General features: G+C 56.7%; 3 protein-coding genes and 1 non-coding gene across 7 annotated transcripts; 1 reads left to right on the top strand and 3 right to left on the bottom strand.

Annotated features, from left to right (window-relative positions):
- Window positions 1-3300: 3300 nt before the first annotated feature.
- Dapk3 (death associated protein kinase 3) lies at window positions 3301-14772 on the bottom strand. 4 transcript variants are annotated; one of them, XM_046444111.2, is made up of 9 exons: window positions 14730-14772; window positions 13810-13956; window positions 8657-9017; window positions 8288-8417; window positions 7735-7783; window positions 6867-6893; window positions 5593-5745; window positions 4698-4785; window positions 3301-4458 (listed from the first exon to the last, which is right to left on the bottom strand). In XM_046444111.2, exons 2-9 carry the CDS (start codon window positions 13869-13871, stop codon window positions 3922-3924), a joined length of 1407 nt encoding a protein of 468 aa, XP_046300067.1. In that variant the 5' UTR covers window positions 13872-13956; window positions 14730-14772; the 3' UTR covers window positions 3301-3921. The 4 variants fall into 4 exon arrangements, with proteins under 4 accessions (XP_046300067.1, XP_046300066.1, XP_058435204.1 ...); XM_046444110.2 differs by having other exon boundaries at window positions 14672-14741; XM_058579221.1 differs by having other exon boundaries at window positions 3305-4458; window positions 4698-4743.
- LOC124092312 (uncharacterized) lies at window positions 14172-14834 on the top strand. Its single transcript, XM_046443771.1, has one exon. It carries the CDS (start codon window positions 14172-14174, stop codon window positions 14832-14834), a length of 663 nt encoding a protein of 220 aa, XP_046299727.1.
- A 1439-nt stretch (window positions 14835-16273) lies between these two features.
- On the bottom strand, window positions 16274-24947 carry Eef2 (eukaryotic translation elongation factor 2). The gene is made up of 15 exons (XM_046444109.2): window positions 24811-24947; window positions 23591-23805; window positions 22654-22835; window positions 22359-22570; window positions 21807-21985; window positions 21526-21631; window positions 20943-21056; window positions 20414-20552; window positions 20097-20292; window positions 19168-19426; window positions 18782-18889; window positions 18116-18469; window positions 17721-17903; window positions 17512-17644; window positions 16274-17007 (listed from the first exon to the last, which is right to left on the bottom strand). The coding sequence occupies exons 1-15, from the start codon at window positions 24811-24813 to the stop codon at window positions 16814-16816; spliced, it is 2577 nt and encodes an 858-aa protein (XP_046300065.1). The 5' UTR covers window positions 24814-24947; the 3' UTR covers window positions 16274-16813.
- On the bottom strand, window positions 22066-22130 carry LOC124092632 (small nucleolar RNA SNORD37). The gene has a single exon (XR_006851675.1). It is a non-coding gene; the product is annotated as a small nucleolar RNA SNORD37 (small nucleolar RNA).
- Window positions 24948-25506: the final 559 nt, after the last annotated feature.

Raw genomic sequence — 25506 nt, 5'->3', positions numbered from 1 at the left:
TTGCCTCCTGCTGGGAGGAGAGTGTGCTTGGCCTGTCCTGCCTCCCATGAGCCGCTGAGTGCCACATCTCCCAAGACAGTGACCCAAGGGGATGGAGTGATGGTCCTTGTCCCCAAAGAACCCCAGAGGCCTCTGAGAGGCCAGGGTTGACCCTCAGGGTACTGAGCAGCGTGGAGGGCGGTCAGGGCTACGAGGACGGTTTGCTCACAACGGGAGGCTGTGTTCCGGGGACTGGCGTGTGGCAGGAGCATTGCCCTGCCGCACCCCAGCCCTTTTCATTTGGAGTCAGGGTCTGGCTAAGCTGCCCAGGCTGGCCCGGGACTTGCCATCCTCCTGCTGTGGCTTCAGCGTAGCTGGAATGACAGATGTGGTCCCCACATCCAGCTTCCTCTTCTAAGGCACTGCTCCTGCATCTAGTGACCTTCAAAGGCCAACTCGGGGCTAGGGCTCTGGCCGAGTGCTAGGCAAGGACACAGGAGTCAGTCCAAGGCAGGGCCCGGGCAGGGCCCCAGGGCTTCTCATCTCCCCAGGGGAAGCGTCGGCCTGAGGAACACCAACTCCCAGCCCTGCACCATCGTCCGCACCTGGCTCTGTGGGCCTGATGACTCCAGGGACCCTCCTGTGAGGGGACCCTTTTGATTCTGGCTCATGCCACTGAGCACTCTTCTCAGGTCACCCACGTCGTAGCAGGTGGCTGAATCAAATCCTGCATGTCATTTATCCACCCACCGACACATGGATGTGAGCTGTCCCCACCTACGTGCCGTGGTGGTCATGCTGCCGTGGACACAGGCACAGGTATATCCCAGGCACAAGTAGTCACTCAGGCCATGGGCTGTTGCCAGGGACAGGTCAGGCCTCTTGCTGTCCCCTGGCGGTTGTGTGCTCACCTGGATCCTGAGCACTCAGCCAGGAACGTGCGTTTACCCGCTCCCTAGGCAGCTGTGGCACTAAGGTGACACAGCACCAGCAGAACCTGCCTGGCCCCCAGTCTCCCGCCAGCATCCTACACTGGAGCCAGGACGGGCCTCCTGGGCCCAGCCGTCAGTGACTGCCGCTCCTGACCACTTCATGGCCTACTTCATGGTCACCAGAGCAGCTGAGGCGGTAGAGGCCTCAGGGTGGAGTCGGGCCTCTCTTGATTTCACTCCTTTGTAACTTGAAAATGGATCACAAAAACCTGGCAGTGGCCACCAGCTCCTTCCCATGCCACCAGGCGGCACCAAGTTGGAAACCTCAGACTTTAAACAGGGCCTCAGGTGGCCTTGGCTGTGAAGGCAGGTGGCAGCAGCCATCACACAGTACCCTCCTCTACCTGCAGGGGGACACAACGGGGAGGGGCAGCAGAGGCGGTGCAGGCTGCAGGCTCAGGAACTCAGGGCCACTCCACCACTGAGCCACTCCCCAGCCCTATTCCGTATTTTACTTAGAGACAGGGCCTCACTGAGTTACTCAGCACCCCGCTGTTGCTGAGGCTGGCTTTGAACTTACAATCCTCCTGCTTCAGCCTCCCTAGCCACTGGAATTAGACATGCACCACTGCACCTGGCTGCTTTGTGGTTTTTGGTGGGGTCTCGTATGCTGCCCAGGCTGGCCTCAAACTCCTGGGTTCATGATCCTCCTACCTCAGCCTCCCAAATAGTTGGGACAACAAACTGGCCTGATGTGGTTGTTTTTTTTTTTTTTAAGAGAGAGAATTTTATGGGCTGGGGATGTGGCTCCAGCAGTAGTGCGCTTGCCTGGCATGCGTGTGGCCCTGGTTCCATCCTCAGCACCACATACAAACAAAAACGTTGTGTCTGCCGAAAGCTAAAAAAAAATAAATATTAAAATTCTCTCCAAAAAAAAAATTTAAAGAGAGAATTTTAATATTTATTTTTTAGTTTTCGGCGGACACAACATCTTTGTATGCGGTGCTGAGGATTGAACCCAGTGCCTCACACGTGCTGGCAAGTGCTCTGCCCCCGAGCCCCAGCCCAGCTCCATGTTTTTTGTGTGGGAAAACACACATAACAAATTCCTCCATCGGTGACAATCGAGCACATTCACACTGTCACTGTCATGCCAAGGCAAGCCTCAGCCCCGCGCCCACCAATCCATGTCCCATCTCTGACTCCTGTCCTGGATGTCTCCTGTCACTGGGGCACACAGTGGCCTTGCGTGTCTGGCTCTGAGCAAGAGGTCCTGGGTTCCATCAGCATGGCAGTCGTCACCTGGCCTGTGCAGGTGGCTGAGGGACGCCCCAGGAGGGGGAGTGCACTGTGTCTGTCAATGGGAGCGCTTCCTTCAAGCCATTGCCACTGTGCCTCCGTGAACATCCCTGCGCAAGTCTGCGGGGCAGTGTCCTCCCACCTGTGATGTGTTACCACTGCACAGCACTGCAGACTGACCTCAATCTCCCAACCACAAAGCATTGTTAAAGAACTCACAGGGCTTGGTGGAGGGTGGTGCTGGGGGCCCCTCCCTGAGGCCCCCAGCTGAGCTGTGCCCCACAGCACCTCTACGGGCAGGGGGCCCAGACGGAGCAGAGCACGGCCCAGTCACAGCCACTGCACCTGATCTTCCCCAATGGGAGACCTGTCTCCTGCACCTGGCGCTGAGCTGCAGGGCCGGCACCGGCAGACCAGGACTGGGGTGGGGCTGCTGCTCCAGGGGGCCCCGGCTCCTCTGCACAGGCTCCTGTCCAGGCCAGCCCTTTGCAAAGGCATCAGCACTCAAAGGAGCCACACACCCACCACGGGGGGCTCTTGACCATGGAGGACCTGGGCATGGCCTCAGCCTGCACACTGCCCACCCCCAATCCAAGGCTTCCCGGTGGGCTGAGGTGACACCTAGTGGCACCTCATGGTACTAGCCACCCAGTGCCTTAGTCCAAACTGCCATCTAGCGGCTCCCGGCAGGAGGTCCGGGGGACACCAGCAGGGTGAGGCAGAGAGCGCCACACTTCCCCTGGCCAACGCGACGTGCCAGCCTGTTGCAGGCAGTCCTGGGGGACCTCATCCACACAGCCCAGAGGATCACAAGGTACCAACTGAGACAGGAGCGAGAATACCCTGAGGGCCACTGGGCACTGCAGCCAAGGGACAGGCTGGGGCTGTGTTGTTCAGAGCAGGTGCATCCTGGCACCACTAGGAACAAGAGGATGGCACACAGCACAGGGCCCCTCAGATGCCTCTAGGGGACCAAGAGGGTGGTGGCTGCTTTATAGCCCCTGCTCAGACCCCAGTGCCCCTTCACCCAGCACTTGGAGACTCCCTGGGCCCCAAGACCAGCATCAACCAATGCTCCATTTACTGCAAAGTTCCCCAGAACACCAACTTTTTTTTTTTTTTTTCCCGGTACTGGGGATTGAACCCAGGGGCACTTGACCACTGAGCCACATCCCCAGCCCTTTTTATTTAAGAGACAGGGTCTCACTAAGCTGATGAGGCTGCTCTGAACTTGCATCCTCCTGCCTCAGCCTCTAAAGCCACTAGGGTTATAGAACTGTGCGGCTGCACCAGGCCAGACCAGCGGGAAGGGCATCAATCACCAGCATAGTTTGATCATCAGGACGCAGCACAAGGCCAGGCACGTCACACAGTGGGGCAAGCATTTGTGGACAGGGCTGATTGGGGCTCAAGAGCCACCTGCTGGACAGGATGGGGCCCGCTGCCCAGCATGAACCCACGGACAGACACCACTCCAGGCTGTCAGCTTCTGCCTGCCTGCTCAGGGGCCCTGGCCGCCACCCCCACCACCAGGCAGTGCTCCAGGCCATGACACCCACCATCGCCAGTGCCGTCTGGGTGGTGGCCCTTTTCCAAGCCTGCGCAGAAGCTAAGGCCCTGGCCACAGGGGAGGTGGTCCCGCTGAGGAGAGGGTGGCCTGGGTGGCGGCCAGGCTAGCGTGACCCTGGGGCTGCAGAGGATGAGCAGGCCACTAGCGCAGACTGCACTCCCCGCCCTGCAGCTTCTCCTGCTCCAGGGCGCGCACCAGGTCCTGCACAAAGCGCATCTCGGAGGCCACCTGCTTGGCCAGTGCCTCGTAGCGGTTCTCGAGGCGGCTGAAGCGGCGCTTGAGCCCACTGGCCCCCAGCAGGGCGCCCCTGGCCTCCTCCTGCGCCTGCCGCTGCAGCGCCTCCGTCCTGTGCAGCTCCTGCCGCAGCCGCCTCAGGTCCTGGCCCAGGCTGTCGCTCTCCTCCTTGTACCAGGCCTCTTTCTCCTCGTAGATGGCCGTCAGCGCCTCCACATCCTCGCGGCACAGCCGGCGGCCGCGCTCCAGCTCGCGCAGCCCCTCCTCGGCGGCCGCCACCTCCTCCAGCACCTTGGAGAAGCGCTCGAAGTTGGCGTAGGTGTTGTTGGGCGGCATGCTCGAGTGCGACTTGATGGTGTACTCCTTGAGCCGCGTGGTCTTCAGGCGCCGCCGCTCGGGCTTCTTGCTGCTGTCCTCACTGCGGACATTGCGCCGCCGGATGGCCTACAGGGGACAGGGAAGAAGGCGCCTGGAGCCCGAGGGCAAGCCGTGGCCTTTGGGACTGGAGTCCACCAACTCCCGTGTCCACCCGTGGAGCAGGCGTGCACACAGCCTTCCCACTGCCACAGCAGGCCAGGCTCTGCCGGGCCTTGCTGACCTGCGCTCCACGCCCCCTTGCAGCACAGGGACCTCCCAGACGCGGAGGGCTTGTCCCCCAGTGGGACAGACACCTCAGTCCTCACCTTGATCCAGGAATGCTCCAGGCTCTGGGCGATGGTCATTCTCCTCCTGGAAGACCACCCCAAGTCACACCTGTGTCCTCCACTCCATCTACCCACAGCAGAAGGGCCAGGCTGTCCCCCCACAGCACTGGCCCTTAGCACCCTGCTTCCAGCCACTCCCCGTATGTACCCCCCAGCCCCCTGGAGTCCTTCCCAGCCTCTGCTTGGCCAACCGGGAGGCCAGGGGCAGGGACCTGGGACAGGAAGCCTGGGGTATGTTTTCAATGGAACCACAACCTCCCACTGCAGTCATAAACTCAGGCACCCACAGGAGGGCCAGGTCACAGGAGAGCACCGTGGCAGACTGGGTGCCAGGGTTCTACGTTTTGCTGGATCTGGAATTTTACACAAACCTATCTCCAATGCTAGTAAGGAATTTAAGGTTTTTAAAAACATGGTATGGCCAGGTGTGATGGTGCACATCTGTAATCCCAGCAGCTCAGGAGGCTGAGGTAGGAGAATCGAAAGTTCAGGGCCAGCCTCAGCAACCTAGCAAGGTCCTAAGTAACTTAGCGAGACTCTGTGCAGAATCCCAGCTGTTTACAGAGCACATAAACTCAAAATTGAAAAATTAAAAAAGAGCTTAGGATGTGGCTCAAGGGTCAAGCACCCCAGGGTTCAGTCCCCAATACCAAAAACAAAAAATAAAAACTAGAACAAAACAAATATGGCGTGGCCAGACCAGTCCTCAATCCCCTCTGCCTGGCTGAGGAGCCAGCCAGCCCTCAAGGCCGTGGGAGCCCTGAGTGGACTGCACTGGAGTGCGAGGTGCGGTGGGCAGGGGTGGGTGGCTGGAGGCTGGGGCATGGGCAGAGCGGGCACGGCTTTCTCCCAGGGGCCCAGTGCATGCTCCTACTTGGGATCTTTGACAAGCAGCCGGCGGATGAAGTCCTTGGCCAGCTCGCTGGTGCTGCTGAAGTACTCCTCGTCGAAGTCGTAGTTCACGGCCGAGATGTTGGTCAAGGTCTCCTGCTTGGTCTCACCCAGGAATGGGGACGCGCCACTAAGGCTGGAAGACCCAGGCAGGCACAGGCTCGATGGGGTGCCCCAGTCCCCGCACACCCGCTGTGACCGTGCCACCTTCTGGTTCACCTTCCGACTCCAGTGGGCCCATAGGGGGCCAAACAGGATGGGCCGAGGGGGACACCTGACCACTGGGGACACATTCCTCTACACAGTCACCTGGTCACCCACCAAGCTGCGTCAAAGATCACCTCCCAGTCACGGAGGGGACACGTCTCTGGAAACTTGGTGTCTGGGTGGACACAGCTCAGAGCTTCTCCTAAAGCATTCGACAACTAAAGGGCACAGTGGCCACTTTCAGGGGAGTCTCTAGAGGCCTGTGCTCCTGGTCCAACACCTCTGAGGCTCTGGGCAGGGGTGCGGAACCCCAGCTGTTCACAGAGCACATAAAGCCCCAAGTGGGCGCCCTCTAAAGTGCCCGACAGTGCCCAGGCGACAGACCAACGGTCTGACTGGGGGAGGCGAGGAGATGTCCCCAGTGTCAGGGGTTCCTGGGTTCCAGCCAGAAAGTGATGCTAGTGCGGAAACGGAGCGCCTGGCCAGGGCCACCACTGACCTCGGGCACCAAGGTCAACAGCAGTGTCCTCTCGTCTGCAGAAGGAAATCTGCTATTTATGCCAGTCTTCCATAACCCCCAGGTCACCTGGACACGAGGGACACAGGGCAACTACCTACCTCCCTCCAAGGAGCCACAGCCAAGTCTGCCTGGTGTGCCCACCCTCCAGGCCAGGGGCCAACGCGGCACAGGCCTGGCCTGGCCGAGCTGTCCCAGGCAGCAGCAGGGAAAGGCCAGGACTCAGCCCTTCTGTCTCTGGCTGCCAGTGGACTGTCCACAGTGGAGGGGAGACATACCCCGTCCTGGCACGGCCACTCAGAAAACAGGGCCTGGCCTCAGAACTTTCCAGAAGCCCATAATAGCACCCACAGAGAACCCTCCACTGCTCCACTCACTCCTTCCCTCACCCAGGGTCACTGAGCACCACTGTGCAGAGCTGGCGGGACCCCCGAGTCCCCAGGAACAGCCCTGACTCCAGCACAGGTCAGACAGGCAAATGCTGTGCGGCACGACCAGGCCAGCAAAAGGTCAGCACCCCGGCCAGTACTCACAGGATGTAGGTGATGACGCCAATGCTCCTGAAAGACAGAAAGGAGGCACATGGGTCAGCGGGGCCCCCAGGACAGAGGTCCACAGCCAGGTCAAATGAACCACTAGGGAAGGCAGAAGCCCTGAGCCAGGGGCAACATCCCCCCGGCCCTGGCCCCAAACTCCAGGGGCTGACACTGTCCTCTGCTCTGGGCTCCACATGGCCTCCAGCCAGTCCCTGGTCCCTGATCACCTGGAGTTTCCCACCTGGGCACCTCTGGTCATCCTTGCCTGCTAATGTCAAAGCTCAAACTGGCCATGGGGATGCACCGTGGCCCACACCAACCCCCACACTGACAGTGGGACCCTCATGGGGCCTGGAGGTGAACTTTTTACATAGGCTCAGACACTGAACCTCACACTGTGTCCGTCCAACACGTCAATGTCCATCAGCTTTGTTTGTTTGTTTCTTTTTTGTTTTTTGGCGGGGGCGGGGGAAGGTACCAGGGATTGAGCTCAGGGGCTCTCAACCACTGAGCCCCGTCCCCTGCCCTATTTTGTATTTTATTTAGAAACGGGGTCTCACTGAGCTGCTCAGGGCCTCACTTTTGCTGAGGCTGTCTTGGAACTGGCGATCCGCCTGCCTCAGCCTCCCAAGCCTCTGGGATGAGAGGCGTGTGCCGCCGCGCCCGGCTCTCAGCTTTGTTTCTAACATCCATAGGAAACAACGTGGAGACCCCTGAGCAGAGGGGCCTGCCCTGGCCCTTGGGCTGCCGTCTGCTAACCTCTATCCTAAGACAGCAGTCTGTCCATCCCCCCGTGGCACCCAGATACCACCAGGAGGAAGCACACAGGCAAGGCCCCAGCCTGGCCAGCTCCCGGGACACTCACCACATGTCTGCCTCCAGGCCCAGGGGCTCATAGTTGACAATCTCAGGAGCTATACGAACAGAAAAGAGAGCATAGGGCCAGGCTCTGGGGACACAGCAGCCAACAGGAACAGCACCCTGCACCGCCCCCCCCCGCCCCGCGCAGTTGGGAATGTATGTGTACGCGCAAACACACACACACTCCACCCGCCATATACATGTATTTTTTTCTTTTTTTTTTTGACGTTACCAAAGACTACACTCTGGAGCTCTACCAGAGACGGATTCACACCCAGCGCTTATTTAAGACAGGGTCTCGTTAAGCATATGCCTCAGGCACCCTGAGTAGCTAGGACAGACCTTGGTGGAGGTGCTCACAAACCCCACTGTACTTGTCAGTGAATGGACACAGGCAGGGCTGACTCAGCCCAGGCCCTGGGAAGAGGAGCTGGACAGTGACAGCCCCAAACGAACCCGTGATGCTGGGCACAGGAGGGGTGGCCGGAGACCATACACAGTGGGAATCCGCAAATGCCCGCCTTGCCAAGCCCTGGGCAGACTCCACATGGACTCACCCACAAACTCCGGGGTGCCAAAGATGTTCTTGAACTCATTCCCTGCTTCAATCTTGTGGGCAATGCCAAAGTCGATGAGCTTGATCCGGGGGTCAGGCACATTCTTGTCCAGAAGCATGATATTTTCTGGCTGGAGTGGAAGACCTCTGCTACTCCTGTGTCCCACCCACATGTCTGGACAGAGCACCCTCATTCTGTGGCATGGCCAGACTGACACACCCTCGGGTCCCTGGCCCAGGCTGTCCTGTCCCCTCAACCCTTGGATAGCAATGGGCTGGAGGACTTGCGCTCTGCTGCAGGATCGGGGCCTCCCCCAGCTCCCATCCTGGACGCATGGCTGGCTCTATCCCCAGGGCCCGTAGGGCTCACCTTAAGGTCGAAATGAGCGATGCGCTTGGAGTGAAGGTAGTGAACGCCATCCAGGATCTGCTTGAGGAACTGGGTGGCCTCGTCCTCGGTCAACGACTCCTTTTCTGCCAGGAAGTCGAAGAGCTCCCCACCAGAGACCAGCTCCAGGATGAGCACCACGTCCGTCTTGTTCTCAAAGACGTCATGCAGAGTGATGATGTTGGGGTGCCGGATCTCCCGCAGGATGCTCACCTCCCGCTCGATCTCCTCCCGGCTGACACCACGCCGGCTGGACGCCAGGCGGCGCTTCTTGATGAACTTGGCCGCATACTCCTTTCCAGTGCCCTTCTGCCGGCACTTCCGCACGATTGCAAACTGGCCACTGAGGGAGCATGGGGAGGGGAGGTGAGCTGGGCGGCTGCACAGTAGCCCCTCTTGCGCCCCAGGGTGCAGCCCTGCGCCTGGGACCTCAAGGTATATGGGGACTTGGGACAAGAGCCCAATGCAAGGATGGGCAGCAACTCCATAGCCCTCTCAGTACAAGGAGCCAACCCTCCAGGACAGTACACGGGGCCTGGGCACATGGGTGCAGAACGCTTGAGCCAGTGCTGCCAGGCGCTTCTGCAACAGCAAGAGGAGAGAGGAGGCTGAGTGTGCACGGGAGGCACCAGGACAGACCATGGGGGCGACCCTCGAGAGGACCTGCCACAGGCCAGGAGCGAGCTGCAGAGAGCACTCCACTGTCTGAGTGTCCCCAAAGGCCCATGTGTGGAAGGCTGCTGCCAAGTGGTGATACTGGTGGGCAAGGGGAACTTTAGCAGGTGGGCCTGGCAGGAGTCTCTGCCCTGGAGCCAAGCCCTCCAAGAGCCTGGGGACCCCAGTCTCAGGCTCCCCTGCCTCCTAGCTCCAGATGCAAGCAGTCCTTCCAACATGTGTGTGCTGCTGCCCCAGCCTTGTCAGAGGCCCAAAGCCATGGGCTACATGACCTTGTGAACTTAACTAAATAAACTTAACTAAATAAACTTTTTCTCTAATAAGTTAATCGTAGGATCGTAAAGCTAACATACATATAACTAATACACAAAAATTCTTTTTGTTTAAAACAGGTCTATGCTGCGGCCCTGTGTACACGTGTTTCCATGTGTACACAGAAGGGCTCAGATGCAAGGCATGGCAGGAGAGTGGGCGAGGGGGCAAAGACTCACTTTCCACTTGATGCAACGCTACCCTCATTGAGCTTTTCAAAGCATATTATGCTACCATTTTTTTAAATACAGGAAAAAAGTAAAAGCCACTAACTTCAAAGGGGGCTGGGGATACAGCTCAGCTGGTAGAGTGCTTGCCTCGCATGCACAAGGCCCTGGTTCAATTCCCAGCACCACACACACACAAAAAAAGTGCTCCTAGGGTTGGGACTGTGGCTCAGTGGCAGAGCGCTTGCCTAGCACGTGTGAGGTGCTGGGTTCAATCCCTAGCATCACATAAAAATAAACAAACAAAGGCATGCTGTCCATTTACAACAACAACAAAAAAAACACACTTTTTTTTAAAGTGCTCCTATTCAGCTCGGCTAGGCGGCACACCACTGTCACCCCAGCAACTCAGGAGGCTGAGGCAAGAGGATCTCAAGTTCAAGGTCAGCCTCAGCAACTTAAGAGAACTTGTCTCAAAAACGAAAAGAGAAGCCAGGCGCAGTGGCGCATGCCTGCCTATAATCCCAGCAGCTTGGGAGGCTCAAACAGGAGGATCGCAAGTTCAAAGCCGGCCTCAGCAACTGCAAGGCACTAAGCAACTCAGTGAGAGACTTGTCTCTAAATAAAATACAAAACAGGGCTGGGTCGAATGCCCCCGAGTTCAATCCTGGTACCCAAAAAAACAAAAAGAAAGAAAGAAAAGGTGGGGACTGGGGCTCGGGCTGAGATGTGTCTAACTACAACTGAAAAATAAATATTAAAAAAAAAAATGAAAAGGGGTGCCAGATTACATGCCTGTAACCTCAGCAACTCGGGGGTAAGCTGCCCTAGGTGCAAACCCCAGTACCAAAAAAAGAAGAAGAAAAAACCTTCAGTCTAACAAGTACCACTGACTTCAAAGCCTGAGACTCAGTCCAGAACGGACGCCTGCTCAGCACCGCTCACCACCTCTTGTCCTTCGATGGCTGTATCTTGTTCCCTCTCAGCCCCGAGGACTCTGGCCAAATGCCAAACCTGCCCCAGGAAAAGGGTGGCAGAGGACACAACCATGACCTAGACAGGCAAAAAATCAAAACTTGTAGCCGAAAGCAGCCAGTCAGTCCAGCCCTCAGCAGCGCTGGACTCCTGCTGTGAGAGCAGGTGTGGGATGATGGGTAGGACACCAGGTGCAAGCCCACCTGAGGCAAGCCAAACTCTGAACCAAGGCGGCCGGAGGGGATGCTGGGCAGGTGCTACCGAGCCCAAACCCTTCCACCCAGCACCGTGCTTCCTCCAGCTCCCCTGAGCCAGCCTGCACCCCGGAACACAGGGCCCCCAGGAGCACCCTGGCCACCTGTGGACTCCTATTACCATAGACCAATCCTGACCTCCCTTATGCCCATGGGATTTCGGTTTGTCACTGAAGAGTCCTGACGCCGACATCCTCCGACCCACTGAACCTCCATCCTGTGAGTCGCTGACATCCAGGTCCACCTCCCCTCTCAAGGCTGAAAGGTCATGTGATCTCCCCACATCTGACTGCCCCGCAGGAGAGACCCTCCTTGAGAACCCGGCCCACATGCTCCTCCTTCCCTGTAACTCCCGCAGGAGGCCCGAGATCAGGGCTTCAGGCCTCCATCCAGCTACGTGAGGACCTGACACAAACCAGAGGGAGGCTTGCATCTGAAACATGCGGCCACTGGGGAAAACAGAGTGCTCCTCCGTGCACCAGGACAGAAGCCAACAGGGGAAAGTCACAGTGAAGGGGCAGGTGAGGTGAGTCCCTGCCAGGGAACCACCCCAGCAGCATGTTCTCCAACAAGCGTGAAAAGCACCAGACTGAAGGAGGGTGTCCGCAGAGGGGGGTCTACCAGACAAGACTGGGCCACGTGAGGCTGTTAGGACTCGGGGATCCCCTGCCCTGGGGTGAGTTTGGGCTGGATCTACAAAGGTAGTTGGAGCTGATCAGCAGAGAGGCTGAGGCATAGTGAGGCCACAAGAGTGGAGAGCCAGAGTGTCCCAGCAAGGGGACTTCCAGAATTATGGGCCGGGCATGCTTTCTTTCTTTTTTTTTAATATTTATTCTTTTTACTTGTAGTTGGACACAATATCTTTGTTTTTATTTATTTTTTTTTTAATGTGGTGCTGAGGATCGAACCCAGGGCCTCCCATGCGCTAGGTGAGCGCTCTACTGCTGAGCCACAACCCCAGCCCCAGAAGCCCGCCTTCTTTAAAGGGCCAAGTGATGAACATTTCAGCTTTTCAGGCAAGTCAGTCTCCTCACAGAACCACCATGTAATTTGGTGGCACAAAAGCCACAAAAACATCACAGGAGCACGGCTGTGACCACAGCCTCTTCTTCATTCACTCCATTTATTTACTGTAACAGTGCTGGGGAGGGAAGCCAGGACCTGATGCATGCTAGGCCAGCATCCCACCAAGTGTTATTGTGAACACCGAAAGGAGAATTTCCTGTCATTGTTACAGGTCATGAAATCCAACTTTTTTTCCCCTCAACTATTTAAAACTATACACAATGGGAGCTGGGGCTTAGCTCAGTGGCAGAGCACTTGCCTAGCACGAGTGAGGCACTGGGTTCAATCCTTAGCACCACCTAAAAATAACCAAATAAAGGCATTCTATCCATCTATAACTACAAAAAGTTTTTAAAAAGTACATACAGCATTCTGAGTTTGTAGTCTGCACAAAGATAACTGACAGGAAGAAGAAAAAAAAGCATATAACTGTACTGTATTTGGCCCACTGGCAGTAAGACCACAGTCAACACACACATAGTTAAAAAATCAAACATAAAGAAGATAATGTAGGACTGGGGCTCAGTAACAGAGCACTTGCCTCGCATGCGTGAGGCCCTGGGTCAATCCTCAGCACCATATAAGAATAAATAAATAAAAATAAAGATATTGGGTCCATCTACAACAACGACAAAAATATTTTTAAAAAAGATAACGTATGGGCTGGGATTGTGGCTCAGCGGTAGAGCGCTTGCCTAGCACTGGTGGGACCCAGGTTCGATTCTCAGCTCCACGTAAAAATAAAAGCATTGTGTTGTGTCCATCTACCAAAAAAGATTCTCTCTCTCTCCCTCCCTCCCTCCCTTTCTCCTCTTAAAAAAAAAAAAAAGATCATGTATATGGAAGGACATGCACAGGTGACACACAAGTACAATATCATTTTACATTAAACATCCAGGGATTCTCAGGAGTCTGGAACCCATCCCCATCAACATCAACATGGAGGAATGGCCAAATATGGATTAAATTTCACTGACTTTTGCCAAATTGAATCCGAGGTGCTAATTAGTGCATTTCCTACAGTAAATTATGAAATTTCTCAGAGGGAAGGGGCTGCATTCCCCACCACAGTTATGGAGGAAATTCCTGAAGGAAGGATTTCAGGATCCCAAATAACACCCAGCCTGACACACCGCTCAGTTATTTACATTCCTTTCTGGTGACATCATGGGGCGGGCCTGAGTGGATCCCAGGAGGCTGCCCAGCAGCAAACTCACCAAATAAGGTTTGAGGCTCCACCAAAAAAAAGGATGGGCTTAGTGGGGCCTGGCTGGTCTAGAGGCAGGGCCAGAGGCTGCCCTCCAAGGCCCAGACAGGCAGGACATCAGCTGCTCCCTGGAAGGGAAAACCTCAGCATCTCCCCACAAGTGCTAAACACCAGCCTGAGCAGGACAGTAAACCCCAGTGCCCCAAAAAGAGGTTAAAGAGAAAGACCCTCAAGAACACACACAGCTGTGTCTTCTGCTCTCATGCCTGTGCCAGGCTCTGTGTCTGGCACTAGACATTTCTCCCCACAACAAACACAGGGTACCTCAGAGAAAAAGTTCAAGGGCAGGGCTACCTGGCTCCAGCGCTCAAACTCTTTCCACCAGCAAATGACACTGACTCATTCCTTTGTGGGACAAAGGACAAGAAGGGAGAGTTCCTGTTTAGAAAGGCCAACGCTCCATCAAAGAGGGCTGCTCACCTGCCCAGCTCCTCGCCCATCTCGTAGTGGTCCTCCACGTCTTCCTGTCGGAACGACGACATGGTGGCTGGTCTGCCTTCCAGTCGCTTCTGCTCCAGTTGAAAGCACTGAGGCCCAGGGACAGGGCCTCGGGAGTCCCCTGGGACCCTGGAGGAGACAGGCAAAGAGGGAAAGCAGGAGATGAGGCGGCAGTCATCCCTCCCTGGTGAACGGACACCTGCTCGCTTGCACCAGTCCACCCTAAGGTCCAAGCCCCTGGGGGTGCCCTGCGCTTAGTGGCTGGGTTTTCCCAGCGGCCCCTCATGTAACCCCTGTACGAGGCGCGGGGATCGGCCGCACTGGGCTACCTCTGCCCCCGACGGATGCCGCTCTGCGCCCCGGTCAGCCACGCGACGCCCGGGCCCTTCCCTGCCAGGCCCAGCTCCGGTCCCACCCCTCCCCTCGGCAGGTCTCCCACGCCCGCTAACAGCAGCCCACACCGCCTCCCGCGCAGTCCCGCCTCCCGCGGGCGCCGGACGACGGCTCCGAGTTCCTGCGGGGCCTCTGGCCGCCTGACGACCTCCACCTCCCGGCCACCACCGGAGGCCCCACCGCCCCGCCCGGGAGCCTCCTCCGCCGTCTCGCCCCACCCTCCACCGGGGCCAAGGAGGCCGCAGCGACTCCCTCCTCGACCCGCCCGCGAGCCCGCGACCCCCACGGTTCCTGCTCCAGCAGCCCGAGGCCGCCACGCCCCTCGCAGGCCCGGCCGGCCCCGGGGTCCCCGGAGTCTCCCAGCTTCGCCCCCTCCCCGCGGCCTCCAGGGACCCCGAAGCGCCGCCCCAGCTCCCCCATCCTCCCGGCCTCGGCCCAGCAGCATCTGCACCCTCGGCGGCCGCGAGTCCAGGGCCAGCCCCGCCGCCGCGCTAGCCTCAGCCACGGACCTCTGTCCCAGCCCCGCCACCTCGGACGCCGCGTCGCGCCTGCGCGACGTCACCACGTCCTCAAGTACCCACCCGGAGGCTGGCCTACCTCCCATAGGTCAGTGAGCCCGCCGCTCAAGCCGCACCTCGACGCCCCGCCCTCCGCCTTCTCTCCGGGCTCCACACCTGGATACCGCCTCCCCGTTGGCTGACTGACTCACCATTCCTAATCTGATTGGCTGGAGTGGACTCGGGACGAGCAAGTAGACCGCTAACTTCCGGCTCCTGGGTCGCCCCTCCCGCCTCTACTCTGAGCTCAGCTGAGGCTGCAAAACGGAGGAGTCCCGCCTCCCGCGGAGCACCAAAGGCAGGATCAACTGGGAGCCAGGCGCAGTAATTCACGCCTGTAATCCTGTCTATTCCCAGGCTAAGGCAGATTCTAAACTGGAGACCAGTGTCAGTAACTCAGAGGGCCATGTCAAAAAAAAAGGGCCGAGGTGTAAACTGAGGTAGGGAGCCCTGCCTGTTCACTCCCTAGTATGGGGCGGGGGCCGGTAGAATCCTCTGGATGGCTGCACTTTGCAGTTCCTGGGGTGGACAGCGGGGTAGTCAGCCTGTGTGGCATGGCAACCTTCGCTGTAAAATGTTTTTATTTTTCTTAGTTGTAAATGGACAGAATGCCTATATTTTGCTTATTTTTATGTGATGCTGAAGCTTGAATCCAGCGCCCCACGCAAGTGCTCTGCCACTGTTACAGCCCCAGCCCCAAATGTTGACATTTTAAATAAGTAAAATGCAAATAAGGGACTGTCAAGTATTGCCATTGACAGGATCCAATTTAATGTGACCAAATGACAACCTTGGGAGACAAATACATTACCCCAATTATATAAATGAAAAATTGGTTCCTAGTGTTTATCCTACCAAGGTCAGGGCAGAGCAGATTCCACCCTCCATAGGTCTGAAACCAAAGCCAATGACAAACCACCCCAGGTGTCAAGGCCCAGTCTTCTGTTGACAATCCCAAGCTCATCTCACTCCCTGCTCTCCAACCCCCTTTGCCTTATTTTGATATTTATTTTCTAGTTATAGGTGGACACAATATCTTTTTATTTTCCATGTGGTGCTGAGGATGGAACCCAGTGCCCCACACATGCCACATGAGCGCTCTACCTGAGCCACAACTCCAGTCCCGCTTTTGCCTTAGTTCTGACCTCAACTTATTCCTATCCCCCAGAAAGTACAAATAGTACTTTCTGGCCCAAGATGGCCTCCTGCACTAATCCCCAGGCCTACTTGAGCTCACAGCCATAGTGGCACCTTCTCCCAGAAGCCCTTCCGCATTGCACCTCAGGACTTAACCATCAGTACAGCAGATGTAGAGCCAGGGCTGCCACTGTGAACAGATGCAGGCAATTCTTACCACTGCACAAGTTGCACCAGACAGCTCTCTAAGAGCCCAAGCAGGTACCTAAGCCCCACTGGAGGCTATACAAGCTGTACTGGAACTAACCCACCCTAACCCTTCCCCTGTGCAGATGCCCCAGGAAGGATGCAGAGCCAAGTCACAGGGATGGCACACTTCACCACCATTATCAAATTTATTATTCCAATGGCACTAATACAGCTGAAGGTGCTCATGGTGACACGGCACAGGACTTCCTGCCTTCTAGGAATTATCTACCCACCGTTCCTTCCCCCTTTCTGAGGGAAATCCACTTCGGGCCATATACCCAAATAAACTTCTTAATGCATTTATTTTAAACTTTTGGACATCTGAATTCAATTTCCCTCTGATGATCTGAAATAAAAGCATTGGGTGTCCCACCCTACCTCCCCACCCCACCAGCCAAGTAGTCCCTTCAGAAAGGGCATTTCCCCTGCCTCTGAACTCCTGAAATAAATAGAGAGAAACGGCATCAAGTGTTATTGTTGAGTGATGGCATGGAGTGGGCCCCCGAAACCCCTCAGGCAGGGCATCACTGTGTGGGGACAGTCTCAAGGTGTCATTTGAGAATGCGAGGACGTGTTGCTGTGGTCAAACTGGGTGTGGGTGTTGTGCCAAGTCCCGCCAGGGGTGGCAAACCACTGCTGGAAAGAGCCGCCTACAATTTGTCCAGGAAGTTGTCCAGGGCCGGGATGCCCTCCTTCAGGCCTTTGCGCTTTCGGGTCTCCGCCACCACTTGGCTGGGACGGCTGGTGTTGTCAAAGGGGTCTCCAGGCAGGATCTGCCAGTGGTCGAACACGCACTGGGGGAAGGCCTGACCACCTGTGTTGGACCTCAGGTCAGCAGTGAAGCCTGTGGGGAGAGGGACGGAGAGAGCTCAAGAGGTAGCAGGTCCCTTGCATGTACTAGGCCCTGGGTTTTATCTCTAGCACCACAGCAGGGAGACACTGGGAACCCAGGCTTTCCCTAGGGTGATGACCACTGGGACTGTAGAGAAGTACTGTAGAGGACTGTAGAAGACTCCTGGGCAAGTCAGACACTAAGCCCCACCCATGATGAAAATGATTGAAAGGCCACTAATATATAGAAGGAACAGCTCTTCCTGGGTGCAGAGAACCAGCCTGAGCCACAGTGCTTGCAGCCCGCCTGGCCCATCTCCAAGATCCTACTGACCTACATGCCATAGCCTTTCTGCCCTCAAACAAACTCCGAACTAGTGACTGGGGGCCACACAGGGTGCAGGCAGACCACCTACTTGCAGAAAGCAGATCAAAAAAGCTCCCACCAGGGCCCCTCCCCACACTCACACAGAAAGCCAGGCTTTCATCTGCCTAGATAGGCCCGAGGGACACTTACCGAAGGATTCGTTGACAGGCAGGTAGGCCTTGACGACGAACATGGGGGTACCAGCCACCTGGGATTCCTCAAAGACATGGCCCCGCTTCCTGTTCAGGACACCGTAGATGCCACCAACCACCTGCTCTGGACACTGCGAGGAAAAGACAGGCATTCAGCTCCGTGGGGCAGGAAGACAGCAGGAGGCCAGTGCAGGCCAGTGCACTCACCTGGATCTCCACAAGGTAGATGGGCTCCATGAGGCGGGGCTGGGCAGTCAGCACACTGGCATAGAGGCAGCGGCGGGCGGTGGGGATGATCTGGCCGCCCCCACGATGGATGGCATCCGCATGCAGTGTCACATCGTGCACATCAAAGCGCACACCCCGCATGTTCTCCTCGCACAGTGCACCCTGGGGAATGGGGAGGGAGGCCTCAGACCAGGCACACACCAGCTCCCAGCAGGTGCACACCCCTCACCCACACAGCTGCAGGCCCTGCCTGTGCTGACCTAGCATGCAAAGGCCCCCTCACCCCCAAGATCCGCATCCCAGAGGTCCCCAGCCCAACTCCAGACCCAGGAGACACAGCGAGACCCCTCCCAGGCCATCTGGATCCAGCTCACCTCTTTGGTGGCCCACTGGAAGCCAGCCACCACACTGTCCTTGATCTCATTAAGGTACTGCACACCCTTGGTGATGTCCGTGAGGATGTTAGGGCCAGTCCCATCAGGCCCAAAGCACCAGATCTTGCGGGCCTCAGCCACGTCCCACTCGTACTTCTCAGCCAGGTAGCGGGCTCGCTGCTTGAGCTCCTGGCGGGCTGACACCTCCCCCTTGTCAATGTCCTCAGCCAGACCATCAGGGAAGGGCCGCGCCTTCATGTACAGCCGATTGTGCTTGTTGGGGGACTTGGAGAGGCAGAGCACGTTTGACTCCTCGCTGACTGTCTCCCGGTACGAAACCACTGGATCAGATTTCTGCAAGAAGAGTCTGGAAGTTGAACTGCTGCCTGGAGGTGGCCTTCCAAGGAGAAGTGTCCCTAATAGCTCTTCCCAGGGAGGCTGAGGGAGCCAGCAACAGGCAAGCAGAGCAAACTGCCCCTGCTCAAGGCAGCCAAGGAAGAAAGGCGCAGAGGTATAAGGAGCCCAACCAGAAACAGCAGAAGACAAGCAGAGCCATCGCCGCCACAGTTCCAGTGCAGAGCGAGTGCTCAGCACCAAGGGCAGAAGCCTGCTCCACAGGCTGCCCCTTCCCCACAGCACAGCAGGACACGGGCTGCCTCAGCTCACCTTGATGGGTATGCAGGCGTGGTCCTCCTCCAGGTCCTTAAGGCAGATCTCCAAGTGCAGCTCCCCGGCCCCCGCAATGATGTGCTCCCCAGACTCCTCAATGATGCACTGTGGGAAGCACAGGGTCAACCCCCTACTGACCACCACCCATGGGCAAGCAAGACCACCGAGGCCGTGAGCAGTCTGAGTTGCCAGATGGAGGCAACAGCCCGCAAAATTGAAGAACCTCTGTGCACAGCTATGAGACCTTTTTGGCAACCTGGAGGGCAGCCACCAACCAAGAAGACATGGGGTGGCGTCAGTCTCTCCTTTTAAGAAGTCACCCAACAACCCCTACCCCAGTGGGGGTACCTGCTCCCAGGTGACTGGAAAGGGACTTTGCCCACCTGCACCATGGGGTCAGACTTGGCCAGCCGCTTCAGCCCCTCCACTAGCTTGGGCAAGTCAGCTGGGTTCTTGGCCTCCACAGCCACCCTCACGACAGGACTGACGCTGAACTTCATCACGCGCATGTTGTGGGCATGCTCAAAAGTGGTAATGGTGCCAGTCTTCACCAGGAACTGGTCCACACCCACCAGACCCACGATGTTCCCGCAAGGCACGTCCTCAATGGGCTCCACATAGCGGCCCATCATCAGGATTGTTCTGGGGAGAAGCAGAAAATGTCAGGCACGGCCACCACATCTGGTTCTGCTAGATCCCAGTCCTCTACAGAGTGTAAGGCTCTCCTGCCTGGGCCTCCCTCAAACCCTGGCTGCATTTCCTACATAACTTGGAGGAATCACCAGCAATTCCAAATCTCCTGGGGGTGCCACACCCATGCCACATTGAACGTGAGCACAGGGAAGCAAGAACAAAGGCACTGGGAATATTGGCCAGGCCTTTGCACAGGACAGGCCTGAGCAGATAACGGAAATGAGGTTTGGTTCTCTCTCCCCTAACTCTCAGTTGCTGGTAGGGCCCAGTGAGCAGTATCAGCTACTGGTGGTGCCATCTTAGACCTCTCTACCTGCTCTCTGGGGATGACAAAACTGGTCACCCACCTGATTCCTCAGGACATCTCGTCCTATTTTTGAGTTAGGGTTCAGGCGAACAGAGGAAGTACCTTGCTGGTGGCTTTCTGGAGACCTTGGATCCCTCTGTTCGCCTTTGTGGGGTCGTAATGACAAAAGGTGGCGATGAATTGACCTCACACAAACTTATCACTCCTTGCGCAGATGCAAGCAAGCCTAAGCCACCAGCTGCAGGCAGGGCAGGGACAAGCCACAGCTCCAGAGCTGCACCTGGGGCACTGAGGCCCACCCCCACCACTCACCTCTGGATGGGCTTCAAGTAGAGGTCCTCCTTCTTCCCAGGAGTATAGTTGGGCCCCATGATCCTGACTTTCAGGCCGGTGGACACCAGCCCTGAAAAGACGCGTCCAAAGGCGTAGAAACGACCTTTGTCGGAGGTTGGCACCATTTTGGAAATGTACATCATAAGAGGGCCTTTGGGGTCACAGCTTTTAATGCCTGAGTAGAGAAACCACCACAGGAAGTTATTCTCTTGCAGCTCGGCCCTCCAAAACCCTGGGCCTGAGGCAGGGCAGCCAACAATCAGGAGTCCCACCCCGGCCTGGCTTCGCCTGCTTACCCATAGCAGCCTCGTCATCAGGGGGACCCTCATAGAGCAGCTCGCAGCGGTATTTCTGGGCTGTCACCGGGGAGGGCAGGTGGATGGTGATCATCTGTAGCAGGGCATCCCCAGCCGGCAGCCAGCGGCGCATCACAGCCTGTAGGACAGCAGGGAAGGAGGCTCACAAGTGGCCTAGGAACCCCCAGGACCATCACGTCACCTTTCTTTTCACTGGGGACCCAAGGAAACCAACAATCAAGGACCAGGTTCTCCGAAACATGGCCACTTCTAGGAAAGCATGCTAGCAGGGCACATTCCTGCCCACATCTCTTGGCCAGCAGGCTGCTGACCACCCACAGAAATGACAAGTTAAGGCTGGGGTGGTGGCTCAGCGGTAGAGCACGTTCGAGGCCTTGGGTTTGGTCCTCAGCACCAATAAACAAAATAACGTTACCACGTCTAACTAAAAATAAACATTAAAAAAAAAAAGAAATAAGTTTAACTCCAACCAGGCTGGAGGAGACGGACCCGTCTCCAGCCAGCTCACCTTCAGCAGTGGCTTGCCCTCTTTGTCCTTATCTTCACTGTCCAACTTGATGTCCAGTTTCTCAATCAGCTTCGCAGTCTCCTCTTTCTTGAAATTCATGATCGCATCAAACACCTACAGCACCAAGCAAACAAGCAAGTCCATTTGGAAAACCTACAAAGCCCATGGCTGCTTGCTGGTAATGATGCAAAGAGCCTGACCCACCACACACACCAGCACACCTCAGAGCACGGCATTTGGGAGCAAAGAGCCTGCTCCAACTTACAAATTTTGACCTATAAAGACTGCAGGCCTACTGGGCCGGGCAGGCCTGCCCGTGCTTTCTCCTTAAGTTGCAAGCCAAGCCTCACGAGACCCCTGCCTGCTGGACCTTACATTACCTCCACCTCTCAGGCAGCTGGAGGCAAGTCTAAGCTACCAGTCGAAACAGATCAGGTACCAGCTACCCTGACTGCTGCTCCTGCCCACTCAAGGAAGCAACAGGTCAGCGGACTGGCCTTTTCAGGGGTGATCTCGCACCATCTAACAGTACAGAGGACACACATCTATTCATCGGCCTGGATGGCTCCAGAGTCACTCTCACCTTGAAGATGGGGTCTAGGATGAGCTGGCAGAAAGTCCTGGGTAGCTTCTTCCCATCAGGGCTAGTGGCAGACTTACTGAATTTGCCATTGGCTGGGTCGAAGTACCTGGGGAAACAAAGGGTTCAGCCCCATCAGATTAGGGATTTTGCAATGACCAAGACGGGCAACACAGGGAATGCGCTTGGGGAAGATTCAGTCAAAAACAGCGATCCCCCATCTCCACCTGCCTGCCCACCAGAGAGACCCAGACCCCACCACCAGTGCTGCGTGCAGGGCTTACCGGTCTCCCCAAAGCTTCTTCATCATGTCCTCCACTTTCTTGGCCCGCTCAGCAGGCCCCAGCTGGCCCTCACCCTTGGCAGCAAACTTGGCCACATACATCTCTGCAAACTGTTTCAGGGTGAAGGCCCAGCCATGGAGGCCAGACCCAAAGCCCACGGTGCCGAGCACTGGGTCAATCTGGGAGAGTGAGGAATAAAGAGGCATGAGCAGGGGGTGGGCTCTGGGTAGAATCCACAGCTAAGTCCCTGGGCACCCAGGCTCAGATGCTAGGTTTCTTCAACAGACATCAGGTCAAAGTGAAGAAATTTCAGTCATCATATATAGGGTGCCCAGCCCATCCTGCCAGGACCCCTATCTCTAGAACAAAAGGGAAACAGGCACTGAGAATGGGGTCACTAGGCAGAGTCACTGAAAGCCCAGGAGCTGGGTCCAGTTAGTTCTAAAACATCCCACCCCTGTCACCCCACCACACCTAGAAAAAAGCATGCCTCCAATCACAACGCCTCTAGCCAAATCCCACAAGAGGACTCCCTGAAAGCAAGGGGCGCACCATGATGTTGCCCATGGGGCCGCTCTCGCCCTCTCCGTAGGTGGAGATGATGACATTGACGTTCTCCACGATGCGCTGGAAGGTCTGGTAGAGTTCCTCGGGCTCCAGCTGCAGCTCAAGCAGGGCCCGATCCATCTTGTTCATCATCAGCACAGGCTTGATGCGCTCGGCAATGGCCTGCCGCAGCACCGTCTCCGTCTGTACACATACACCTGGGGACACGTGGGGATCTGTCACGCATAGGCAGCAATGATTGAAGGTTGGGGGAGCCTTCACATGGGAGCCCACAGCTTACCAGACACACAGTCCACTACTACTAAAGCACCGTCGGTGACACGGAGAGCAGCTGTGACCTCTGAGGAGAAGTCTACGTGCCCAGGGGAGTCGATAAGGTTGATAAGGAAGCCAGAGCCATCCTTGCTCTGCTTGATGAAGTTCAAATCGTTCTCCGAAAGCTCATAGAAGAGGGAGATGGCACTGCAAATCAAGGGAGAGGTCAGTGGCATAAAAGCCACACAGGTCTCCTGCTCATGACTAAAGCCCTGGCTGGCTGGAGCAACCATAAGCCAAAGGTGAAGCAGTGAAGAGCAGGCGCCATGATTAAGAGCACTCCACCTTGTCCCCTCCCCTCTTTGTATTACTCATTCCTTGAGACAGGCTGCAGACTGCCTGCCTAGGGAACCAGCCCATCCTTCGTCTCTGCCAGGATGCGTGTCCCTAAGGATGGGGACCTCCTCATACTGGTTCCCCAGAACCTGACCGGTCCCTCCACACTATGAGGCTGTACTAACAAGGAGCAACTCCAGGACCTGGCCAGAGTCAAGCCAAGACTGCTGTCACCACCCTCTGTTCACATCCTGCTCCCTACCCCAAGCCTAAAGAAATCTGAACACCTCTACATACAGAGCTCACAAGTCACCCACTTAAGAAACAATAGCCATGTCACTCTGCTTTGTGTTTATGCAGTTGGCATTGGGGGCCAAGTTCCCATCCCACACCAGACACAGCTCTAAGAGCACCCCTAAATGCCAATGACATCCTCTCCTCCCAAGTGTGACAACCAAATCGTCTCCAGACAACCCCAACTGTACCTTGGAGAAAACTCAACCAGAGAGAGGGAAAGGCTGGGTAGAGACCCTGATGCTCACTATGTCTTGCCTGGGGCCTGCAGCTAGGCTCCCACCCCTGCCCAAGCCCAGAGAGCACGCCCAGAGAGCACCAGCAGCGCTCACGTTGATTTGATGGTAATGCAACGCTCCTGCTCATCCTTCCGGGTGTCGGTGAAGCGGGTCTCCCCGGCCCGGGCAGAGGCAATGATGCCAGCCTTGCACACCAGGGAGTCGGTCAAGGTGGACTTTCCATGGTCCACGTGGGCGATGACAGACATGTTGCGAATGTTGGCCTTTTTGTCCATGATGGCCCGGATCTGGTCTACCGTGAAGTTCACCTGGGTGAAGGGGGATGGGGTTCAGACTGGACAGGGATTCCAGGAACCGGGTTTGGCAGGGAACACCAGGTCACACTAGGTCGATAGACTGCCAGGCCTGTGGCCAGGAGGGGGCTAGTCCCGGGGAGGGTGCTTCAATACCCCCACACTGCCAGTGTCTGCATACACCCTTTAAAAACAACTGTCACTCTCTGAAGAGTCTCCTTGTAGCTGTCATTCAGAATTGACAAGCAAGAAGGAAGCCAGAGAAGAGGACTCGGCGATTGAAAACAGGTTTCCCTAGAGGCAGTAGGACTCTGCTACTGGAAGGATGGAGCCTCACCAGCACCTTGCCTTACCACGGTGCTGACTGCCCCACTAAAAGCGTTTTAAAACCCAAGGTCACTCCTGCCTGGAAGAGGAGACAAGCACCCACCCAAGGGTTCTAAGTAGGCCATTTTGGACAAACGCGGAGCCGGGGCAGCCGGACACAAGCCAGCACCTCCAGCCTCAAAGCACATTTTCACAATTCAGGCAACAACAGGAACAAGGACTTAAGCCGAGGTGGCACAGCAGAAGGAGCCGTTTGGGGAGAACCTCTTCAGACCTTGCTTTCCCCCCCATCCATTTTCCTACCGCCCCCAGCCCCCAACAAAAATCGATTTCAAACTCACGGCCCACGAGTTACATAAGGCGCCTCCCTGTCTACACCCTGCTCCCACCGCCGTGCTCGCCATTACAGCGGCTGCCACATCATCATACCGCCCTCCCCCGCTCCTCCCCCCAGCTCTAGCGGGACCCCGGGTCCCGTGAGGCGGCCGCGGTTCCGGAAGCGAGGAAGGGGCCGAGTGAACAGAGGGGCCCACAGACATGGCGGCGGCCGCTTCCCCAGCTCTGAGCCCGCCAGCCCCGCCGCCGCCATGTCTATTCCCCGTCCAGGCGGCACCGGGACCTCAGGGTGGGCAGTCTCGAACCAGCAGAGAGCCCACCGCACTCCTGAGGCACCAATCTGACGAAATTGCTCACCATGGTGGCGGATGGCGGTGGATTCTCCCAAGCAGATCCGAGCGAGGCGAGTCGCGCCGAGGATGGCGGCGACGACGGCGGAAGAGAACGCTGACGTCAACACCCAACCTTTTATAGGTCGACGCCGGTTGGGCGGGTCATATGACCTCGCTGTGGGGGCGGAACTAAGCGACGCAGCGCGCAAGCGCGCAAGAACGCACTTTGTCGTTAACCCATTAGGCGCCTGCGCCTCTGCTCAGTGGCAGGTGCTCAGTGGCAGGCGAGAGTGGCGGGGGAGGGGGGCGTGTCGGGGGGCGGTGGTCCGGCTGCAGCGTTCGGTGGTCAGGTGCGCAAAGCGAAGAGCGTCGTTTTAGCCGAGATTAGTAATCATATTGTTGCAGCTCGTGTCAGTTTGCAAAATTCCAAGCACTTCTATTAATGGCACCTTACAAGGTGAATAGGGTGTGTGCATTGTACCAATATGAACTTATTCATCTGTGTTGTTACATAAGATGATTCCACTGGGAGAAGCTGGGGGAACATTTATCACACAAATGCGTATCCAGCATTTACTATTTACGGGGCCTTGTGAAAGAATTTTGTTCTCTGATACAGGAGAGAACAAAACGCCTTACGGCTTCACCATAGTACCTGTAAAACTCGTAGTTCCTTGGATTTCTCCGTGTCTCCGCCTCCTTGCGTCTTAAAGTGTGTGTG

This window comes from Marmota monax, unplaced genomic scaffold, assembly GCF_021218885.2.
Source record: "Marmota monax isolate L192 unplaced genomic scaffold, Marmota_monax_Labrador192_F-V1.1 WCK01_AAM20220418_F8-fsc00102, whole genome shotgun sequence".
Lineage (NCBI taxonomy): Eukaryota > Metazoa > Chordata > Mammalia > Rodentia > Sciuridae > Marmota > Marmota monax.
This window is presented reverse-complemented; position numbering and strand designations above follow the sequence as displayed.